This window comes from Oryza sativa, chromosome 3 (genome assembly GCF_034140825.1).
Source record: "Oryza sativa Japonica Group chromosome 3, ASM3414082v1".
NCBI classification, from domain to species: Eukaryota; Viridiplantae; Streptophyta; class Magnoliopsida; order Poales; family Poaceae; genus Oryza; species Oryza sativa.
In genome coordinates this window covers 382,083-401,145 of record NC_089037.1, presented here as the reverse complement: position 1 = coordinate 401,145, position 19,063 = coordinate 382,083, and the positions used below count along the sequence as shown (strand labels likewise).

General features: G+C 39.9%; 3 protein-coding genes and 1 long non-coding RNA gene across 5 annotated transcripts; 2 read left to right on the top strand and 2 right to left on the bottom strand.

The window, feature by feature from the left end:
• Positions 1 to 1,953: 1,953 nt before the first annotated feature.
• LOC4331325 (expansin-B10-like) lies at positions 1,954 to 3,053 on the top strand. Its single transcript, NM_001423898.1, has one exon. It carries the CDS (start codon positions 1,988 to 1,990, stop codon positions 2,789 to 2,791), a length of 804 nt encoding a protein of 267 aa, NP_001410827.1. The 5' UTR covers positions 1,954 to 1,987; the 3' UTR covers positions 2,792 to 3,053.
• A 2,701-nt stretch (positions 3,054 to 5,754) lies between these two features.
• Positions 5,755 to 6,957, bottom strand: LOC4331323 (expansin-B1-like). The gene has a single exon (XM_015773699.3). It carries the CDS (start codon positions 6,860 to 6,862, stop codon positions 6,059 to 6,061), a length of 804 nt encoding a protein of 267 aa, XP_015629185.1. The 5' UTR covers positions 6,863 to 6,957; the 3' UTR covers positions 5,755 to 6,058.
• A 5,644-nt stretch (positions 6,958 to 12,601) lies between these two features.
• LOC136355801 (uncharacterized) lies at positions 12,602 to 13,859 on the bottom strand. The gene is made up of 2 exons (XR_010740243.1): positions 13,713 to 13,859; positions 12,602 to 12,787 (listed from the first exon to the last, which is right to left on the bottom strand). It is a non-coding gene; the product is annotated as an uncharacterized lncRNA (long non-coding RNA).
• Positions 13,860 to 13,965: 106 nt separating this feature from the next.
• LOC4331322 (branched-chain amino acid aminotransferase 2, chloroplastic) lies at positions 13,966 to 18,494 on the top strand. Of its 2 annotated transcripts, NM_001423897.1 has the most exons (10): positions 13,977 to 14,134; positions 14,802 to 14,890; positions 14,992 to 15,166; positions 15,288 to 15,464; positions 15,568 to 15,699; positions 15,946 to 16,044; positions 16,593 to 16,709; positions 16,986 to 17,081; positions 17,385 to 17,497; positions 18,134 to 18,449. In NM_001423897.1, the coding sequence occupies exons 1-10, from the start codon at positions 14,036 to 14,038 to the stop codon at positions 18,252 to 18,254; spliced, it is 1,218 nt and encodes a 405-aa protein (NP_001410826.1). In that variant the 5' UTR covers positions 13,977 to 14,035; the 3' UTR covers positions 18,255 to 18,449. The 2 variants fall into 2 exon arrangements, with proteins under 2 accessions (XP_015629166.1, NP_001410826.1); XM_015773680.3 differs by lacking the exon at positions 16,986 to 17,081 and having other exon boundaries at positions 13,966 to 14,134; positions 18,134 to 18,494.
• Positions 18,495 to 19,063: the final 569 nt, after the last annotated feature.

Here is a 19,063-nt window from a genome sequence, read left to right as displayed (position 1 = left end):
ACTATAACTGCCTTCTCTTCGATGTTGCTTGAGTTGTGTCCTTCTAACCATCTCTATTGCTACATATATTTTTGTAAATTTATTTTTTTTGTCACGCTTAATAGGTGTTCAAAGAGGAATTTTAGTTATAAATAAATAGATATATCTTGTAATAAGTAAATCTTACCGTGAACCAAAATTAGAGAATTTTGCTCATTGTCTCACGAAATTTCCTAAATTATGTGCCCGCCAAGAAGTGGAATGATCTAGTTTAAGATAATTATAAGCTGCTTGCGATGCTCTAGTATTCATTGTAGGTTTTTAAAAAAGGATGCCAAACAAAATCACAGATGTAAAGTGCTATACACAATAGTGTAATTTGGAAATTTATAAGGTCTTTGATATAAAAAGGTGAGTAATAATATGGGGGTATTTGCTCAAATACTTTTAATTTTCAGTGGAGCATAGGATAGAATATACTAAGATGAAAATGAAAAAAGTTCCAAGAGTCCGATGTCACGAGCAGGTGGCATTGGGACTTTGGAGCTGTGAGCTGCACAACCCTCTTTCTCTCCCCCCCCCCCCCTCTCTCTCTCTCTCTCATTTTCTCCGGTTTCCTTGTTACTGAGGAGGCTTCTCTAGTTCTCTCTAACTCTCCCTTGTTCTCTAGCTGCTGGTCTGCAATGGACGAGCTAGGCCAGACAGAAGGTTGGGGTGGAAGCTGAGGAAGAGTTTACTCATCTTTCCCTCATTGTGCTCCTGCAGTCCCTCTACGCCTGAGCGCTTCTTGTCCTGTTAATTGCTGTGCAGGTGAGCCGGCAACATCGATGATGCAGCAGCGACGATAGCCCAACAGTGGGGACTGGTCCTCTTTTTCTTTTTACTAAACTTATCTAGATTCTTCTTTGCCCCAAGTTTTTTTTCTTACCATTTATCTTATCCTATGGCTACGATACTTTCTCCCTATATTGTCGTCGTTTGAATCAGACGGTCATTATTTTGTTGCTTGCGTGGCTCATCCTCGTTTCATATTGAGATTTACCATTCATTTGTTAAGATTATTCTAGGACGCCACAATATACAAACTTGTATAAAAAGTCATCGAAAGTTGTCATGTTTATCAATTTATGCGTGATCGAAATCCTGGATGATCATGAGTGAATACGTGGTACACCGAGCTCAAACCAGGTGCCCCTACAGTTTCACGTACAAGAAGCGAATTCCAGCTAAAATTTCACTATGTTTCATATTTTAAGTTATTTTATTGCTAGGGATAATGTTGCACATTGTATTATTCAGATGTTTCAATCAATATTTTGTGGTGTCTCACTAATTTATCTATAAATGTTGCATGTGGTATTTTACGAATGTTTTAGTAAATAATTTTTAATGTTTCAATAGTTATAACTCGATGTTTCATATGTAATATAAAAATGTTTCAATTAGGAAAAAAATATTCATGCAATTTTTTTATTATAAATATAATCATGTGCGATGTTGTTATAAAGATTTAATTGAAAAAATATAATGACATAATCAAATAAAAGATAAGATAAATAATTTAGAAGAAAAAATAATTTAAAGTTTTGCTAATTGCCCCCTCCATCATTTTAATATGAAGTATGAACTAAAAATGAGTGATTAGATAGAAGAGAGAGGTTGTGCAAGGCTGAGCATGCAAACTCGTGCATGCTTAAGGAGGGAGGGAGACCTGGAGCTGCATGCTAGGTAACAGAAAGGAGGGACCAAAGCTAATCGCAGTATAAGAAAAATTGGTCTTTCAATTTCTAGTTTCATCTAAATAATTAGAGCATCATATCCGAAAACGGCGCTTAGCCTAACAAAACTAATACTCGCCATGCGTCCATCCCCGAGCCCGTTTCACGCTCGCGTGGTTCCGCGATCCCGAAGGCGCTCCATCCATGGCTTTCCCGTCTCCGCCCATAAATACCACCCACCATAGCACCGAGCTACATCATTCACAAATAACTAACACCCATCAGCAACAATGGCATCCTCTTGTCTCCTTCTGGCCTGTGTCGTGGCAGCGGCCATGGTGTCTGCAGTGTCATGTGGGCCGCCCAAGGTGCCGCCTGGCCCCAACATCACTGCGGCCTACGGCAAACAGTGGCTGGAAGCTAGGGGTACCTGGTACGGCAAGCCAAAGGGTGCCGGCCCCGACGACAACGGCGGCGCTTGTGGGTACAAGGACATTGACAAGGCTCCCTTCCTCGGCATGAACTCATGTGGCAATGACCCTATCTTCAAGGATGGCAAGGGCTGCGGCTCCTGCTTTGAGGTCAAGTGTTCCAAGCCAGAGGCCTGCTCCGACAAGCCCGTCATCATCCACATCACCGACATGAACACTGAGCCTATCGCCGCCTACCACTTCGACCTCTCCGGCCATGCTTTTGGTGCCATGGCTAAGGAAGGCAAGGATGAGGAACTCCGCAAGGCGGGAATTATCGATATGCAGTTTCGTCGCGTCCGCTGCAAGTACCCTGGTGAGACTAAGGTCACCTTCCACGTTGAGAAGGGCTCCAACCCCAACTACTTTGCAGTGCTTGTCAAGTACGTCGGTGGTGACGGTGATGTCGTGAAGGTGGAACTTAAGGAGAAAGGCTCTGAGGAGTGGAAGCCACTCAACGAGTCATGGGGTGCTATCTGGAGGATAGACACTCCCAAGCCACTCAAGGGCCCCTTCTCCCTCCGTGTCACCACCGAGTCTGACCAGAAGCTTGTCGCCAACGACGTCATCCCCGATAATTGGAAGGCCAACGCTCTCTACAAATCAGAGATCCAAGTCGACTAAGCCTGCATGGAATTCTTCCGTTGTCTAGCTACCTATGCACACAGGGGACGGAAAAAAATGTATTTTAAATTTAAAAAATAGAGCTAGGTTTGTGGAGTGAGCAGAAAGTCTATCGGTCTATGGTGTCTGCTCTCCTACCTGGGCCCATGATCGAGTCTTCAATTCTCGATCAGAAAATTTTGATATTAAATTATTTGACGCTTTCAATTCTAAGGGATTGTCAACGTGAAATTCAATTCCTTAAAAATAATAGGGAGTATCTAAAAAACTGTTACAAGTTTTTTTAGTGAAACTACACTACAACTGCACTGTAACAACACTGTAACTACACTATAACTATGATATAACTTATATAAAACTTGTATTCAATTATGGTTTGGTTGTCTAGTACCGAGATCTTACGTGTGACCTATGTGAAAATTCTGTTTCAGCATTTTTTTTCCTTTATGCACAAATCTTAATACAATCCGATGGCCACAAATCTTAAAGTTTTAGAGGCAAAAAAAAAAAACGGGCGGAAGTTTTCAAGCAATCCAAAAAAAAATCCTCAATCAACTAATGGCCTATCAGAGCGCCACTTTTTTGCCTACTATTGTTGGGTCCACTAAGGCATATTAGAGCGTCAAGGTCGATCGGTCCACAAACGACCATCAAAGTGACACGTTTGGCCTAATAAAGGGTCTTCTGAAGGACAATTAAATTAGTCGACTAATGTCCCATCAAATGAGGATCTACAAGAACCGCATCCTACCCAGTGGGTGCCCGACCGCATCACAACAAACCACAGATTTTGCGGCCACCAGTCATACCAACCTCCGCGTCACGGAGGATCAGTGTTGGGAAGCTAGGGATCAGGGAACCACACTATACTCCCTCTAAGTCCCTGTTTCTAAAAAAATCAATATATGAGAAAATGTGATACAATCTAGTATTATTACTTTATCCAGATTAGTTATACTAGATTGTGTCTAGATTCGTTACATTAGATTGTATCACATCTACTCCTAAGTAGCCTTTTTTTAATGAAATGAGTATGCTGGTGGTTGTGAGGTAGCCTACTATGGCTAGTGTGACTAGCCAGCTAAATGTTCGCTTACGATGCCCCTAGAAGAGAACCACACATTCTATCCATTTTCGCTAGTGAAATTAGGACAATTGTGATATGTACAAATTTACTTGTAAAGATACTTACTGTATTTTTTAACCAAACCATATTTCTATCGTATTGTAGCATTTTAAATGAAATATATCTCCCTACATTTACTCCAAACTTTCTATAGTGCTCTAAATATTTTTGGCAATTTATACACAAACAAATATCTACCAAAGCTATACAACTTTCTACTCATAGACTTTATGATGGGATAAAAGCTTTATACCTGGAAATTTCATGGTGGAATAACAACTTTATACTAGGACACCTTATGATGGAATAAAAACTTTATACCCGGAAACTTTATGCTACGAAGCATTTTATCATAAATTATAATTTGTACAAAAATAAATATTTAAGTTACTAGTATGCTACTTTTGGGTCATAAAATTGGTAAGAAAATAAATGGAAGTAATAATGAGTAAGGAAAGCATAAAAAACATAATGGTCCATCAACCCACTCAGGCTCAACCCTTCAACATGCTGTCAAGAGGAAAATGGAACTCTGGCACGTCACATTCGCAAACTAGACTTTTTGAAGGAAGACACGGGGAGAGGAACGAGATTGAAACTAGTTAAAAGGAGAGAAAATTATGATTTTGCTATTGTAAAAGGATGGTTTCGATGAAATACTATCCCTTCAAAGTGGTTCATTAAAATGCTATCCTAAACTAAAGGGTGTTCACTAAAATACTATTTTGGGTCTTTTGGGTTAATACTAATGTTTTTGCTCTATTTCCAATTTGTGTTATGACCAAACTACCCCTACCTCTGTCTGCTGCCTTTTCCCTCCTTCTCTGTATTGCAGCCGTGCCATTCTCTGTATTGCACCCGTGTGAGTAGGGAGTGGAGGGCGGGAGGACGGACTACGGCGCAGGAGAGGGAGCGGCGGGGGTCCGGCGTCGGAGAAGGACCCGATGCGGCGCTGACTGAGGGCGGCGGCGGCGGACGCAAATGGAGGCGGCGGCGCGAGTGGACTGGAGAGGAGGGAGGGGAGGAGCAGGAGTGGGAGCGGCGGGGGCCGGCGCCGGCGCCGGACCCGGACCGATGCGGCGCGCTGAGTGGAGGGCGGCGGCGGCGGACGCGAATGGAGGCCGCGGCGCCACTGGACTGGGGAGGAGGAAGGGGAGGAGCAGGTGGGGAGTGCCGGAGGCCGGCGCCGGCGCCGGGGCCGGACCCGATGCCGGATGCGCGACGGTGTCGCCGCTGCTCCTCAGTCCTCAGTCAACGCAATGCGCCGAAGCCGACTGGATTCGATCGATTCGATCTGATTAACCTAAGGCAAGGGTAGTTTGGTCACAACACAAATTGGAAATAGAGCAAAAACATTAGTATTAACCCAAAAGACCTAAAATAGCATTTTAGTGAACACCCCTTAGTTTAGGATAGCATTTTAATTAACCTTTCAGCGAAACTATCCTTTTACGATAGCAAAATCACAAGGACCATGCCAGAATATAGTCCAATTGGAGTCCTGATTAGAAATAGTTAAAAGGACTGAAGACGGAGAAGAAAGGGGATCTAGTGGAGGAAAAGAGGGGCTGCTCTTTTTCACTCACTGACAGAGGGAGAGGATAAGGTCGAGCCTCCGCATTGGAGAGCAATATATACTCCCTAGGTCTAAGCAGTTGTGTCCAATAGGCTTGGCTATTAGCCCAAAATTAACGTTGCCAGTGCACTGGTCCATTGCATTCCCGGTCCGATATGATGGCCATACAAAACATTCACAAATCAGCGTAAATAAATAGCGCAGTGCAATTTGACGTGAAGAAAAGGATACACAACATGGTTACTGCTTCTCATGATAATCTCACGCAAAATCAGAGAATGAATTTAGCAGAAAATATTGTGGGCAAAAACAAATGACCCCATTGTCACAGGGCCAGTTCGATGGGAGAGCAGACGCCATTATAGTGCTGGCGTGTATATGCTCCACAATCCTAGCTCAGAAATTTATAGATTATTTCGTTTAAAAAATATTTCTCTGGATATATATGTGCATGCATGCAAGCATGCAGCAACACATATATAGTATATAATATATATATATATATATATATATAGGCAGCCGCGCCGGATCGTACGTACGCTGGTTTCTTCCTTGCTTAAAATGCTCACTTGGCCTGGACGTTGGACTTGTACACGCTGTCGGCCTTCCAGCCATCAGGGATGGCGTCCTCGGCGATGATCTTCTCGCCACCCTCGGTGGTGACGCGGACGGAGAAGGGGCCCTTGAGCGGCTTGGGGGTGTCTATCCTCCAAATGGCACCCCATGACTCCTTGAGCGCCTTCCACTCCTCGGAGCCCTTCTCCTTGATTTCCACCTCCACGACGTCACCATCACCAGCGACGTACTTGACTAGCAGCGCAAGGTAGTTGGGGTTGGAGGCCTTCTCGATGTGGAAGGTGATCTTGGTGTCGGCAGGATACTTGCACTTGACGCGGCGGAACTGCGTGTCGATGATGCCGGCCTTACGGAGCTCTTCGTCCTTGCCATCCTTAGCCATGGCGCCGAAGGCAAGGCCGGAGAGGTCAAAGTGGTAGGCAGCGATGGGCTCGTCGTTCATGTCGGTGACGTGGATAAGGGCGGGCTTGTCGGAGCAGGCCTCCGGCTTGGAGCACTTGATCTCGAAGCATGAGCCGCAGCCCTTGCCGTCCTTGAAGATGGGGTCGTTGCCGCAGGAGTTCATGCCGAGGAAGGGAGCCTTGTCGACATCCTTGTACCCGCAGGCGCCGCCGTTGTCCTTGGGGCCAGCACCCTTGGGCGCACCATACCAGGTGGCCTTGGCTTCCAGCCACTTGTCGCCGTAGCTTGTCGTGATGTTGGGGCCCGGTGGCACCTTGGGTGGCCCGCAGGAGACGGCGGACACCATAGCCGCCACCACAACACAGGCGAGTAGAAGGGAGGAGGATGCCATTGCTGCAATATAATGTTATTGCTGGTGGATGATACAGCTGAACGCCAATGCGGGTGGTATTTATGGGCGGAGGCAAGAGAGCTATGGACGGAGCACCGCCGGGATCGCGGGACAAAGGAAGGCGTCGGGGGATCGATGGACGCATGGCGGCCGCTACCTACTTTGTCGGGCTGACCGCTACTAGTTTCGGATGGTGGGCCTGGGCTTCATCCCAAACTTCTTCTTTTCTAGTAGTAACTTTCTCAATTAACCACACTGAACCTGGAATTATTATTAATTAATGGTTTAATCACGACAAACATTAACTCTCACTCTTTCTGCAGCAGATGATCCAGATATATATAGTGTAGGTACATGCATGTCTTCTCAGTAAAAAATCGTATATTGTTCATCCCTATTTACTGTACATTTAATCGCAATATATACTAGCATCACATTTGTATTATTATAGAGTATATATATCTCAAGCACATGTAAACAACGCCAGCCCAAAATTAAAGGAAGGAAACGTATCCTTTGCCGTAGCATTTATCGATAGCATATTAGGGCACGTTCAATGGTTGAGGCGAGTATGGTCTCTTAAACAATACAAGATTATTTAGAGACCATATGTTTACAATAGTTGAGACGATAAAGGCTCTAATCATTAACTTAAAAAATATTTATTTTATTAATATTCTTTCCTTTTTTTATACTCATGCAACCATATTTCCATATTATAGTGATTAAGAGTCGTTGTTAAGCCATTGTTATGCATAACAATGATTTTTTTCTCTCTTTCTTTTTCTTCCATGTCAACAAGTATTTCTAATTAGCACCGCTAAGATACCACTATTGACAACCATTGTACATGCCCTTATAAGTACTATTTGCATCCAATGGACTTGCATTAATATTTATGAATAACTACTTAGAGCAGGTATAGAGCTGTTAAACTGGCTCCAAAACTTACTTATCAGCTTAATTTGAGATTAAGGAAATAAAATCTCAGAGAAAGAAACAAGTGAGCGCTTGTTTTGGCGCCAGCGCTTGCACCGTGCCCCAAACTGTATTGCTCACGTGCAGCCAGAAGAGACGATAAAAAATGTGTTTATGTGGGTCCCATACAGAACCCTCTCTGATGTATCCATACAATTATTTAATGTATGTATGCTACCAAGATAGATTATAGCTAACTATAAAGTTTGCTTGTTGTATGAGTTGGCTTTTAAGTTACTCTACTTGACATGATAAAATTTTAGAGCTTGCTGCTAGCTGCACTATTGATCTTGTTCTTACTCATACTACCTCTATGACATCACCATAAAATAATTATACAAATTTGGACTAGAGTAGTGTCCTGCTTATTCAGACCAAATCCAAACATATTATATTGTCACTTAATCACACAGAAGTCTCGTGGCAAATTATATTAAAGTATGGGGTCTCCATCTAGTTATGTACTCCCTCCATTTCTAAATATTTGACGCCGTTGACTTTTTTAAATATGTTTGATCGTTTGTCTTATTCAAAAAAATTAAGTAATTATTAATTCTTTTCCTATCAATTTGATTAATTGTTAAATATAATTATATGTATACATATAGTTTTACATATTTCATAAAAGTTTTTGAATAAGACGAATGGTCAAATATGTGCTTAAAAAAGTCAACGGTGTAAAATATTTAAAAACAGAGGAGTAGCTTCTTCCTCAACTCAGACAAATTTGCGGTGGCGCTCGTGCTCCTGGTCCTGGGGAATGGTGCAAATGGGGCAAGCTCAGCTGAGCACCCGATGTGGCGTCGTCGAGCGCGGCGGTGGGGGAGAAGACGATCGAGGTGGCATGTGTCTCTCTGCCTCTAATCTCATATATACTATATAGCGACGTCGGCCACAGCTAGCGCGTTGCATTGGGCTTCACCGACGGGAAGACGATGGCTCTAGAGGCGGTGCGGTGCGTGTCTCATCACCTCTGCTATAGGCTATAGCACCATGCATCATCATCGTCCGCGGCAGCACGTGAGGCTCCACCAGCTAGCAATCGTCGCGTCACCTCGATCTAGAAGCCATGACTGATCGATAGTCCCTGCCTCCAGGTCCATATATATCGCCGGCGATCGACCTATATATCGGATCTGGAGGCCACGACGACTGGCGTTGATCTCCGGCCAGCTCCATCTCCCTTAATATATTTGGCCTTTGCCTGGAGTTGAGCTCGATCATCGCCTTCCTTGGATTCATTTGTATTGCCATATATAGACGGAGAAAGCCCCCTAGCTCTGCGCCGAACCTAAGCGTCGCTGGAGATTTCCGGCCATGAGTTGCACAAGAAATGGATGTGCTGGCCGGAATTGGAGCGAACGGAGAGATGCCGACAGAAACCATCACAACTTAATTAGCACGGTTAGAATTATGCAAAGCATCTGATGTCATGAATATATAGTAGCAATTTTTTTCCAAGTTGATAAATTTGGTCACAATGTCGTGGATCTAAGTAATTACCTATTCGATGGTCGTCGCATAGTTCAACTACTTATTCATTTCCAATATTATTTTTACAAATTGCATATATGTGGGCTTCGTCGACGCGCAATTAAATTTGGACTTGCAATTAAAAATGCACAGTTCGTATCGCGAGTCCAGCTCTGGTCTCTCAAAAAGAAAATTGGAAAGGACCCGAAAGTTGAGTGGTAGGAATAACGAATTTATACTGCTACCTATTGGTACTAGTTAATTAACTAATGATAATTTATGAGTTATCAATTACCGTCTAAAATCCTCGCCAAAAAGGAAAAAAAAAGTTACCGTCTAGAATATTTGTATGACTTGACTTGACCACAAGTCCCATAATATCTTTTAATAATGGAATAGAAATCCATCTTTGCTCGAACGAGTTACAGCCAATTATTACATTAAATCACTCAAAACGAGTGCAACTTAAAGAGAACTTGAAAAAAAAAACTTTTCCAAACATAAAGCGAACGCAAACTCGTAAACGCCAACACAAGATAAACAGCACATAATTATTGAATTCTATTTGTGAATCTCCATTCGAAGTTGACAAAAGGCTACATAACTGCTACCTAGCTTAATTACCTAGCTAGTTCCATATATAACATTATTATTGTTCGCTCTTATGTCATCGAAGATGAACGCGGAAACATTACTCAACTGTGAATTGTATATATAACCTCTGGTATATATATTTCTGCCTATGGCCTATTCCTTTTCAAGAAATAGAATGATCAATGGCTGATTGCGCACATTTTCTAGGCTCCTAAATAATACAATTTTCACAGAAAAATTATATACGAATTTCTTAGAAAACATTTTTTTCAACTTTCATAATATTTAATATTTTTTAATCCTCAAATGTTTATTACAAACCATTTATTATTCAATCATTCAGCACAAAAGAATAGGGACTTTTCTGATAATGGATATTATCTGGTCTTTGCTTCAAAAGAAACTACATTCACTTATTTTCAAAGTTCTTGGCTCAAAACCAATTTCAACACCATGAAAACAAAAAAAAGATGATTTTACACATTTAAGATCCACAAAAATACAAAGATATACAATTTATTAAGACAGTAATTTATTAGTAAATCTCCATCCAAAATTATTAAATACTTAACCATTCTTTTCTTCTTACATAATACAGATTACCATTGACATGCTTCAAAAGCTACTTGAACGGTGCAAACAATTCTATACATAAGTTTTTATATAGTATTTTAAAGCAACCTTCGATAAATTTTAATAAGTAATTTATTCGTTCCTACTCTTAAAATGTTATCACATAATCATATAATCAATAATATACTCCATCCATCCCTCCGTCGTTCCTATTTAATTATTGTATAAGTTCTTTCACCAACATCAAGGAAAACTAAATTTATTTTCTCTATATCTCTTCTATCATAAAAAAAAAGTAAAGCTAAGCTTATTTTCTCCGTATCTTTACTTTACTGTCATAAAAGCACAGGCATCCTCCTTTTCATCCCTGGCTCATACAGCACGCAGCGCACGTTTAAAAAAAAATGCTCGCTCACGCTAAAAAAAAAAGAAAAAGAAAAAGGTGGTTGTTGTGCGATCCCAACAAAACAGAAAATTCGATAAAAATAGAAAAGTAAAAAAATAAAAGGTGGTTAGATGATAGAAAATTCGCTAAAGAAGAATAATAAAAAAATGTAGATGGATAAAAAATCCCCACTTTATACTAGATATATATATCTATACATAGTATAAATAATTTGCTATACACGGTGATATAACTAATTTCATTTAAGTTGAGTATATGGTGAGGTAAAATCCATAAATATGGGACTTTAATTTTAACTCCCGGGATGCACTAGAAACAGTGCTTAACTACCCCTGCATATATGCATACTTAATTAATTTGTATCCACAAATACAATAATACTGCATATTAAATAAAGGACTAGGGTTGATGATCAATTTAAAAGTTTTAATATTTAATAATATGATGATCATTTGTAACTGAGGAAGTATCATATAAAGACAAAAGGAACCGGGTACCGAAATTCTTTGCCATGCATCTAGTGGATTTTGACGAGTGTAGCTAGTGCCGTTGACCCAAAAGTCAGTTCATACTGTAGTAATGAACTTATTGTTTCCTTCGTTTTTTAACATTGTTGATTTTTGACATCATATTTGATCATTCATTCTATCTAAAACAATTTATAAAAATATCATTTGTTTTGTTATAACATATTTTATCATAAATAAACTTTAAACATGACTTATAATTTATCATATTTCTACTATCTAGAAAAATACTCGTACGTTGCAACGGGTAAAGGCTATTTTATTTATATAATTGTCAGAATTTTTTTTGTCCAGAAGGTATATGAGATTTTTTTTTGATAATATTGATATATAATTTGGAACTTTTATTGGGATGATGGTCAATTCTAAAGCAATTAGGAGTTTGACTCTCGTCACAAGTTAACATGCGAATTTTTTAAAAGGATTTCTTATACGACTCCTTATATATTTTCAAAAGTGAACGAACTTAAAAATCGACTCAGATACGAACGACGTACCAAAGTATTAGTAGAAATATCTTTAATTTTTATAATAGTAGAGATAAATTATTATTTAAAAGTAAAGGGCGTGAGCAACGTGGGCAACTTGGCCGGGAGAGCTAACTATATACAATCTTTTATAGTATAACACAAAAAGCTCAGTTCATAATCGTAAACTAGCTACTATCTCCATCCTAAAACATAGCACATTTTTCATATTGTTCAGATTCATATTATTAGGAAATATCTCATCATGTATAGGTAGCTATATTTTAAAACAGATATCAATTATTAATTATTATTCCCTCCATCTTAAAATATAACAACTTTTATCCTTTAAATTTTATCTTAAAATATAACAACAACTTCTCCTATCAACAAATCACATCGTTAATTAATTTCACCATTTAAATTATTTACCTACTTTATTTTCTCAATCAATCATAATTCTTTCTCATTTAATGTTATCTGCTTTCTCAATACGCTAGCTTGCCTAACTCTAAAACGAATGTATAGTAACTAAGTGCTGCATGCATGTCAATGAATGATGTCATCTCTCTCTCGATCTATATAAACCCCTCCGCGCAACATAGGCATATATAGCTACCTTCATATATTAAGCACTTAATTAAGCAGCTGTGGTGCGAGATCGAGGCAAATACGTACTCATAGTTAGGTAAAATTAAGGCACCCAGAGAGATAGAGAGAGAGAGAGAGAGAGAGAGCTTAATTAATTTGCAGATATATATGGCGCACAATGGTTGTCCAGCTGCTGCTACACCTACAACAGAGGTATTATGTTCCCATGCATATTGATCTCCATTGGGTACCCAAGTTCTCCTTCTCAATCTGTGGCCCGGGCTTTGATCTCCATCAATAATACTATATATCTGCTCTGATAGTATAAATAAGAGAGAAAAATAATAAGTATTAACTTATAATTTTTAATATATAAGAATTAACCCTACATATACTTTAAAATAAATATATTAAATAAATAAGTGAGATAAAGAGAAAAAAGAGAGGTGAAGACAACCTTATGGATGCTACCTGTCTAATACCTTCTTTCCCAAATATTCGAGCTAACCCAACTTAGAAAAAGCATAGAGGAAGTATTAGCTCGTTCTAATTGTTTAATTTTGACCACCTGTTAAAAATCACTCGCATATCTAATTATTTGGCGGATAGAAAAATATTATTTCACCCTTTAAAGGATAATATTTTATCTTAACCATCCATTCTTCGCATCTCTTATCTTTTCAAACCTACCTCTTATAACCCATTTATCAAACACACCCATATAAAAAAAATCAGCTATTGGAAAGCTAGGCATGTACAAAAATCTAATAATGGTAATAAATTTCACAAAACCATCTTAAAAACATATATAATTTTTTAAAATATTTTTTTACATTAAATTTATAATTTTGTGATACAAAATCTTTAATAAATTTTATAGTTTGCCATAGTTTTATCTAATATAGTTGGTGGAATTTACTCAAAATTTAATGCGTAAAGTGCATTGACAGTTCTTAAACTTGTAAAGTTGTGTCATATACCACATTAACGTCACGTAAGATCCTGAAGAGGTTGTGGCGATTTAGAATCTAGATGACACATTATGATAAGTTCTGGAGCTTGGATATGTATTTTGAGAGTCTAGGGACCCAGATAACACACCCCTACAAGTTTAAGGACCGCACGTACAATTTACTCAAATTTAAATTTATGTGATTAGATTTGAAAAACGCATCACATAGACAAACAACAGAAAAAGAAAAGTACCGTTCAAAAAAAAAACAGAAAAAGAAAGGACTCACCAGAGGAGGCAGCGGCCGGAATTCTCGGCGTGGAGCCCGCACTCGCCGGTGAACCTCTCACCAGAGCTGGCCGCCGGCGAGGTCGTGGCTGGCGGAGCTGGCCACGAGGCGCCGGATCTGGCCGAGCTCAAGGCATGGCTGCGGCAGCTGGTCCCGCGAGTCAATGACCGGTGGGACCAACTAGTTAGCCTTGTGTGTGTTTTGCGCTCGCGGCCGCCGCTATTTTATTCGGACGACGACGGTTTCCGCCGCCGCCACCGCCGCATTGCCATTGTCTTCGCCCCCCGCCGCCGCCTGCTCAAACCCATCGGAGAGCAAACCGAATGGAGCTCCACCTCACCTCCCGCGGCGCCCTCCCGCTGTCTCCGCCGCTCGCCGGCCAGCGGCGTCCTCACCTCTCTCTCTCCACGCCGTCGCTTCCGGTACTCTCTTCTCAATCTCAAACTCGCCTCCCTCCCCACCTATTTTTCTCGTCTTCGCTTTGCAAATACCATGCGTTTCTACTACTTGCTGCCTGCCTGCGTGAGTGGATACTTTTGAACTAGAATGGGGAGCGAACCTTTTCTTCTTTTTCTCCCTCTTCTTTTTTTTAAACAGTGAATCTCCTAACTAGTTGTTGCCCAGCGATTCGAGCGTCTAATCATACATGAAGGGATTAAGACGTGGCGTTTAGCTCTAATTGTTGGTTACTTGTAAAGGTTTAGGCTAAATGACCATTACCATAACAAAGCTGTTCGTTTTCCCTATTTTCCTTGTTCTGGACTGTTATCATCTGAATTCCTAAATAAATGAATCAGGCACAACTAAGTTGTCTACTGTATCATTCATTGGCGTGTGGTAGTGGCTACTCTAGACTCTAGTGCTGTAGAGTAGATGCCATCTCTCTGGTCCTTTTGAGTGAAATTTGTGCTTGATTGGCCCTACTGGTCCCATCCCATGCATAGATTCAAGCCTCGTCTGATTTATTGTCATATTGTATTTCCTACTACTAGCAAAGATGCATCCGGGTTTAAATATTTTCAACTTTCGATGGCCTTTTGATCTGATAGAAGAATATCTTTTTTCCCCCACCTCTTCTTGCTACTGCAGATCAAGAATCACACTTATTCAGTGCCACCTCCTTTCTCCAAGGCTCACTGCGCGATAGGATGCCAAGCTTCTCTAGCAACTAACTACATGTATGTAAATATGAACTGTATATGACAAGTCTCACTGCCATGGGTTACGTTTCAATCAAGTCCACAAGTGATAAATATTGTCCTGATCGTATAACTTGCAGGGAAACCTCTGCGGTGGCTGATTTGGACTGGGAGAACCTCGGTTTTGGCCTTGTCCAGACAGATTTTATGTATATTGCAAAATGCGGGCCAGATGGGAACTTTTCCAAAGGAGAAATGGTACCATTTGGACCTATAGAACTGAGCCCATCTGCTGGAGTCTTAAATTATGGACAGGTTAGTAGGGAGTTTCTACAGTGGATTGGGAACTTCAAACATTGGTAACATGTGAAATAGGTACTCTTTGAAGTCCTAAATGAATTTACTGCGCTTAAACAGTGATTATTTTCGTACATAGGGCTTGTTTGAGGGCTTAAAGGCATATAGAAAAACAGATGGATACATTCTGCTGTTTCGTCCGGAGGAGAATGCCATAAGGATGAGAAATGGTGCAGAGAGGATGTGTATGCCTGCACCAACTCTTGAACAATTTGTGGATGCAGTAAAGCAAACCGTTTTGGCAAATAAAAGATGGGTAAGAAATTTTATGTTTTCCTATGCTCTTGGATTAAGTTCTGCATTCAACAATCTTTTGTCTTCATAATCCTGTCACTCTCTTTAATGTACTATATTTGTAGGTGCCCCCAACCGGTAAAGGCTCCCTGTATATAAGGCCGCTGCTTATGGGAAGTGGAGCTGTCCTTGGTCTTGCACCTGCTCCTGAGTATACCTTTATGATTTTTGTCTCCCCTGTTGGGAACTATTTCAAGGTTTGTGTTAAGTTTTTAACTTAACTTCCACCAGATACTCGAGCAACTCATCCAATATGTAAAGAACCATGTATCCTAGGGAAATAATATTCCTTTTGCAGTGATTATAGGATAGTGGAATTGGAATTACACCACAAGCAGATTTGCTATCACGATTCCTGATTCCACCAAGAATAGAAATTCATCCCCTGTTATCTTTGTAAACTACCATACATGCTGATTAAATTTGTTATCTTTGATTTACAGGAAGGTTTAGCCCCTATTAACTTGATTATAGAAGAAAACTTTCACCGTGCTGCCCCTGGTGGAACTGGCGGAGTGAAAACCATTGGAAACTATGCCTCGGTAACTTCTGGCACTGCATCTATGAAAGCTACAACTATTTAATTTACAGCTTCTGTGGCCATCATCTAGTTAGTTATATTTGCAACTATGTACTTACCTATTGGCTATTGCTTATTCTGCTATATGTACAGCATGTAACTATGTACCCTCTAAATTCTATTGCTTACGCAGTTAGGCTTCTCTATTGTTTCAAGAGTAATTGAATTCGAAACTTAAAATGTAAACATTTTTGTTCCTATGAAGCTATTATGTTGGATATCTATGTGGATTTCATATTATTTAGTTTCAAATGGTCAGCTCACGGCTTATTTTAATTTTTTTCCCCTTGAGACAAATAACCGGAAATGGAAATCTCACTCGTTGTGATTTGTGAGGAAGTGATGTTGTGGTAAAATTAGCCTGAAATGGAAGTTAGAGTCAGTCAGTGATGATTTGTTTACTGAATACTGATATTCTAGCATATATACATACATTATGTGCTATTACTCACACTGTTTTAGTTTTAATCTTATGGTTTCTCAGTTTCCATATTTGTTGCCACCATGTAGGTATTAAAAGCACAGAGGATTGCAAAACAGAAAGGATATTCAGATGTCCTCTATCTAGATGCCGTTCACAAGAAATATCTGGAAGAAGTGTCTTCGTGCAATATCTTTATTGTGAAAGTATGATCCTTCTCTTATACCTATGCTTATTTTAGCAAATATTTTCAGTAGCTGGAGTCAGAAGTAGTTTTTCCTCAGCGAAGCGCATGATGTTATACTACTTAGTCAATTACAACCTAATCGATATTTTTTTGTTGTTGCATGATTAGGCGTTCCCATTTGGCCAATGCTTATTTAGGTTTTATGCAGTGAAATGGCACAAGTTCCCTTAGGATGTGTAAATCGTTTAGGTTCTTTTTTTTTTATCGTCGTAATCATGTTATTTTCCCGCATCAGGGCAATGTTATTTCTACTCCAGCAATAAAAGGAACCATACTGCCTGGTATAACAAGGAAAAGTATTCTTGAAGTTGCTCAGAGAAAAGGCTTCATGGTAAATTACTCATCAGCATCATGGAGACCAGGAAAGAAATGACTGCCTAGTGCATTTTACCTGTGAATTTGAGATAAGCTTTTTATAGTTACCATTCCACAATACCAAATTAAATTCTTGTTTTCACCAGTAGCTCAAGTTTACTTAAATGATTAGCCAGATCCTATTTTCCTAGTGGCCTGGAAGAGCTGTTGTTGGCCCATCATAGGGTTATTTCCTCATTGATTACAGGAAGAAAAAATATGTTATTTAAATGCTTTTGTTAATGTTATGTAGCTTTAATTAATGTTAACTTACTGTAAGGTTGAGGAGCGCCTTGTGTCAGTGGATGAGCTTCTTGAAGCTGATGAAGTTTTCTGCACGGGAACAGCTGTTGTGGTGTCCCCTGTGGGGAGCATAACTTATCTGGGGCAAAGGTGAAACTTCTGCTTTGCTTGAAAGCTTACTTGCTGTGCAATATGGCTATTTGATGCAGTAAAAATTTGCAGCTAATGTCTTTAGAACACATATCACAGCAGTTTCGGGATAAGACTGGATTAGTTAGTTACTACTCTACTAGAAATAGCACCAAAACAAATGGTACTACCTCGGTAAAAATAAAACCTGGTGAAGAAGACCTTGGATTAGCTACGTGTTTCATAGGCTAGGTTTTCCTTAACTTTTCACCATGCTGATATGATTTTCTCACTTGTGATCATTTCTTAGGGTTTTTTTTTGTAATTATTACCTCAACATTTACCTGGCATGATCATGTCATCCTGTTACAAACACCACCAATTGCTTTACCAGCGTTTGGTCTGAGAGTCAACATTTTCTCTGTTTTTAGAAAAACCGAAATGCAACATGATATGGAATGTAGTATTACACGCGCAGGTGGTCAGTTAGCTATAAACTTGAGATCTTTCGGGATTGGTTGCCCATGATAATTGTAGAGCAATTGGAGTCGTGCTGCCGCACGCATTAAAATGAGATATTTAACTATGCTAAGTTTGTTCTTGAGATAGTTATGACAAGACATATAAGATCCGAAAATTGTACTGCTAACCTTGCAGGGTGGAATATGGCAACCAAGGAGTGGGCGTGGTGTGTCAGCAGCTGTATACTTCACTTACAAGCCTCCAGATGGGTCATGTGGACGATTGTATGGGCTGGACTGTGGAACTAAACCAGTGATCATGTACCTCCCTTCTCGCTGTATACGTTGGGGGTATTTGGCGCATTGATCCGATAATAATGCAAAATAATAAAAAATGTTGTTCTTTTTATGGTCAGAACAAATTCCCCATATACTATTAGTCCTGTGCTCCTGAAGTTCTGATCACAAGAACAGTGTGCTAATGTATCCTGTTATCACAAAATACTAGTATCAAGAAAATCTCAAATAAAAAAAGACTGGACCTTATTTGTTTTGAATCTGTGCAAGAGATGTATTCCTGTTTTGAGTTGTGTTTGCAGTTGCATAGCAGAGCACTCCTAATTTCTTCTCTGCCGCAATTTGAATGTTAATTTTGTATAGGCCTTGTTTAGTTCCCAGGATTTTTTTTCCTAGAAAATCTTTGGAAATATGCATGGAGCATTAAATATAGATAAAAAAAGAAAAAAATAATTGCACAGTTTGTATCGAAATCGCAAGACGAATCTTTTGAGTCTAATTAGTCCATGATTAGCCATTGCTACAGTAACCCACATGTGACAACGACGGATTAATTAGGTTTAATAAATTCGTATCGCAGTTTCCAGGTGAGTTATGAAATTAGTTTTTTTATTCGTATCCGAAAACCTCTTCCGACATCCTATCAAAATGTCCGATATGACACTCTAAAATTAAAATTATGTTTCGGTGAACTAAACACACCCATACATGACATAGCCGCAATTATTCAAAACTCGGGCCCCATGTGTCAGCCTCAGAGCTGCCATGCGCAAGGGCGGGCCCACACGGGGAGCTGTGGTGCCTATAAAAGGCGGAGAACAGGGACCCA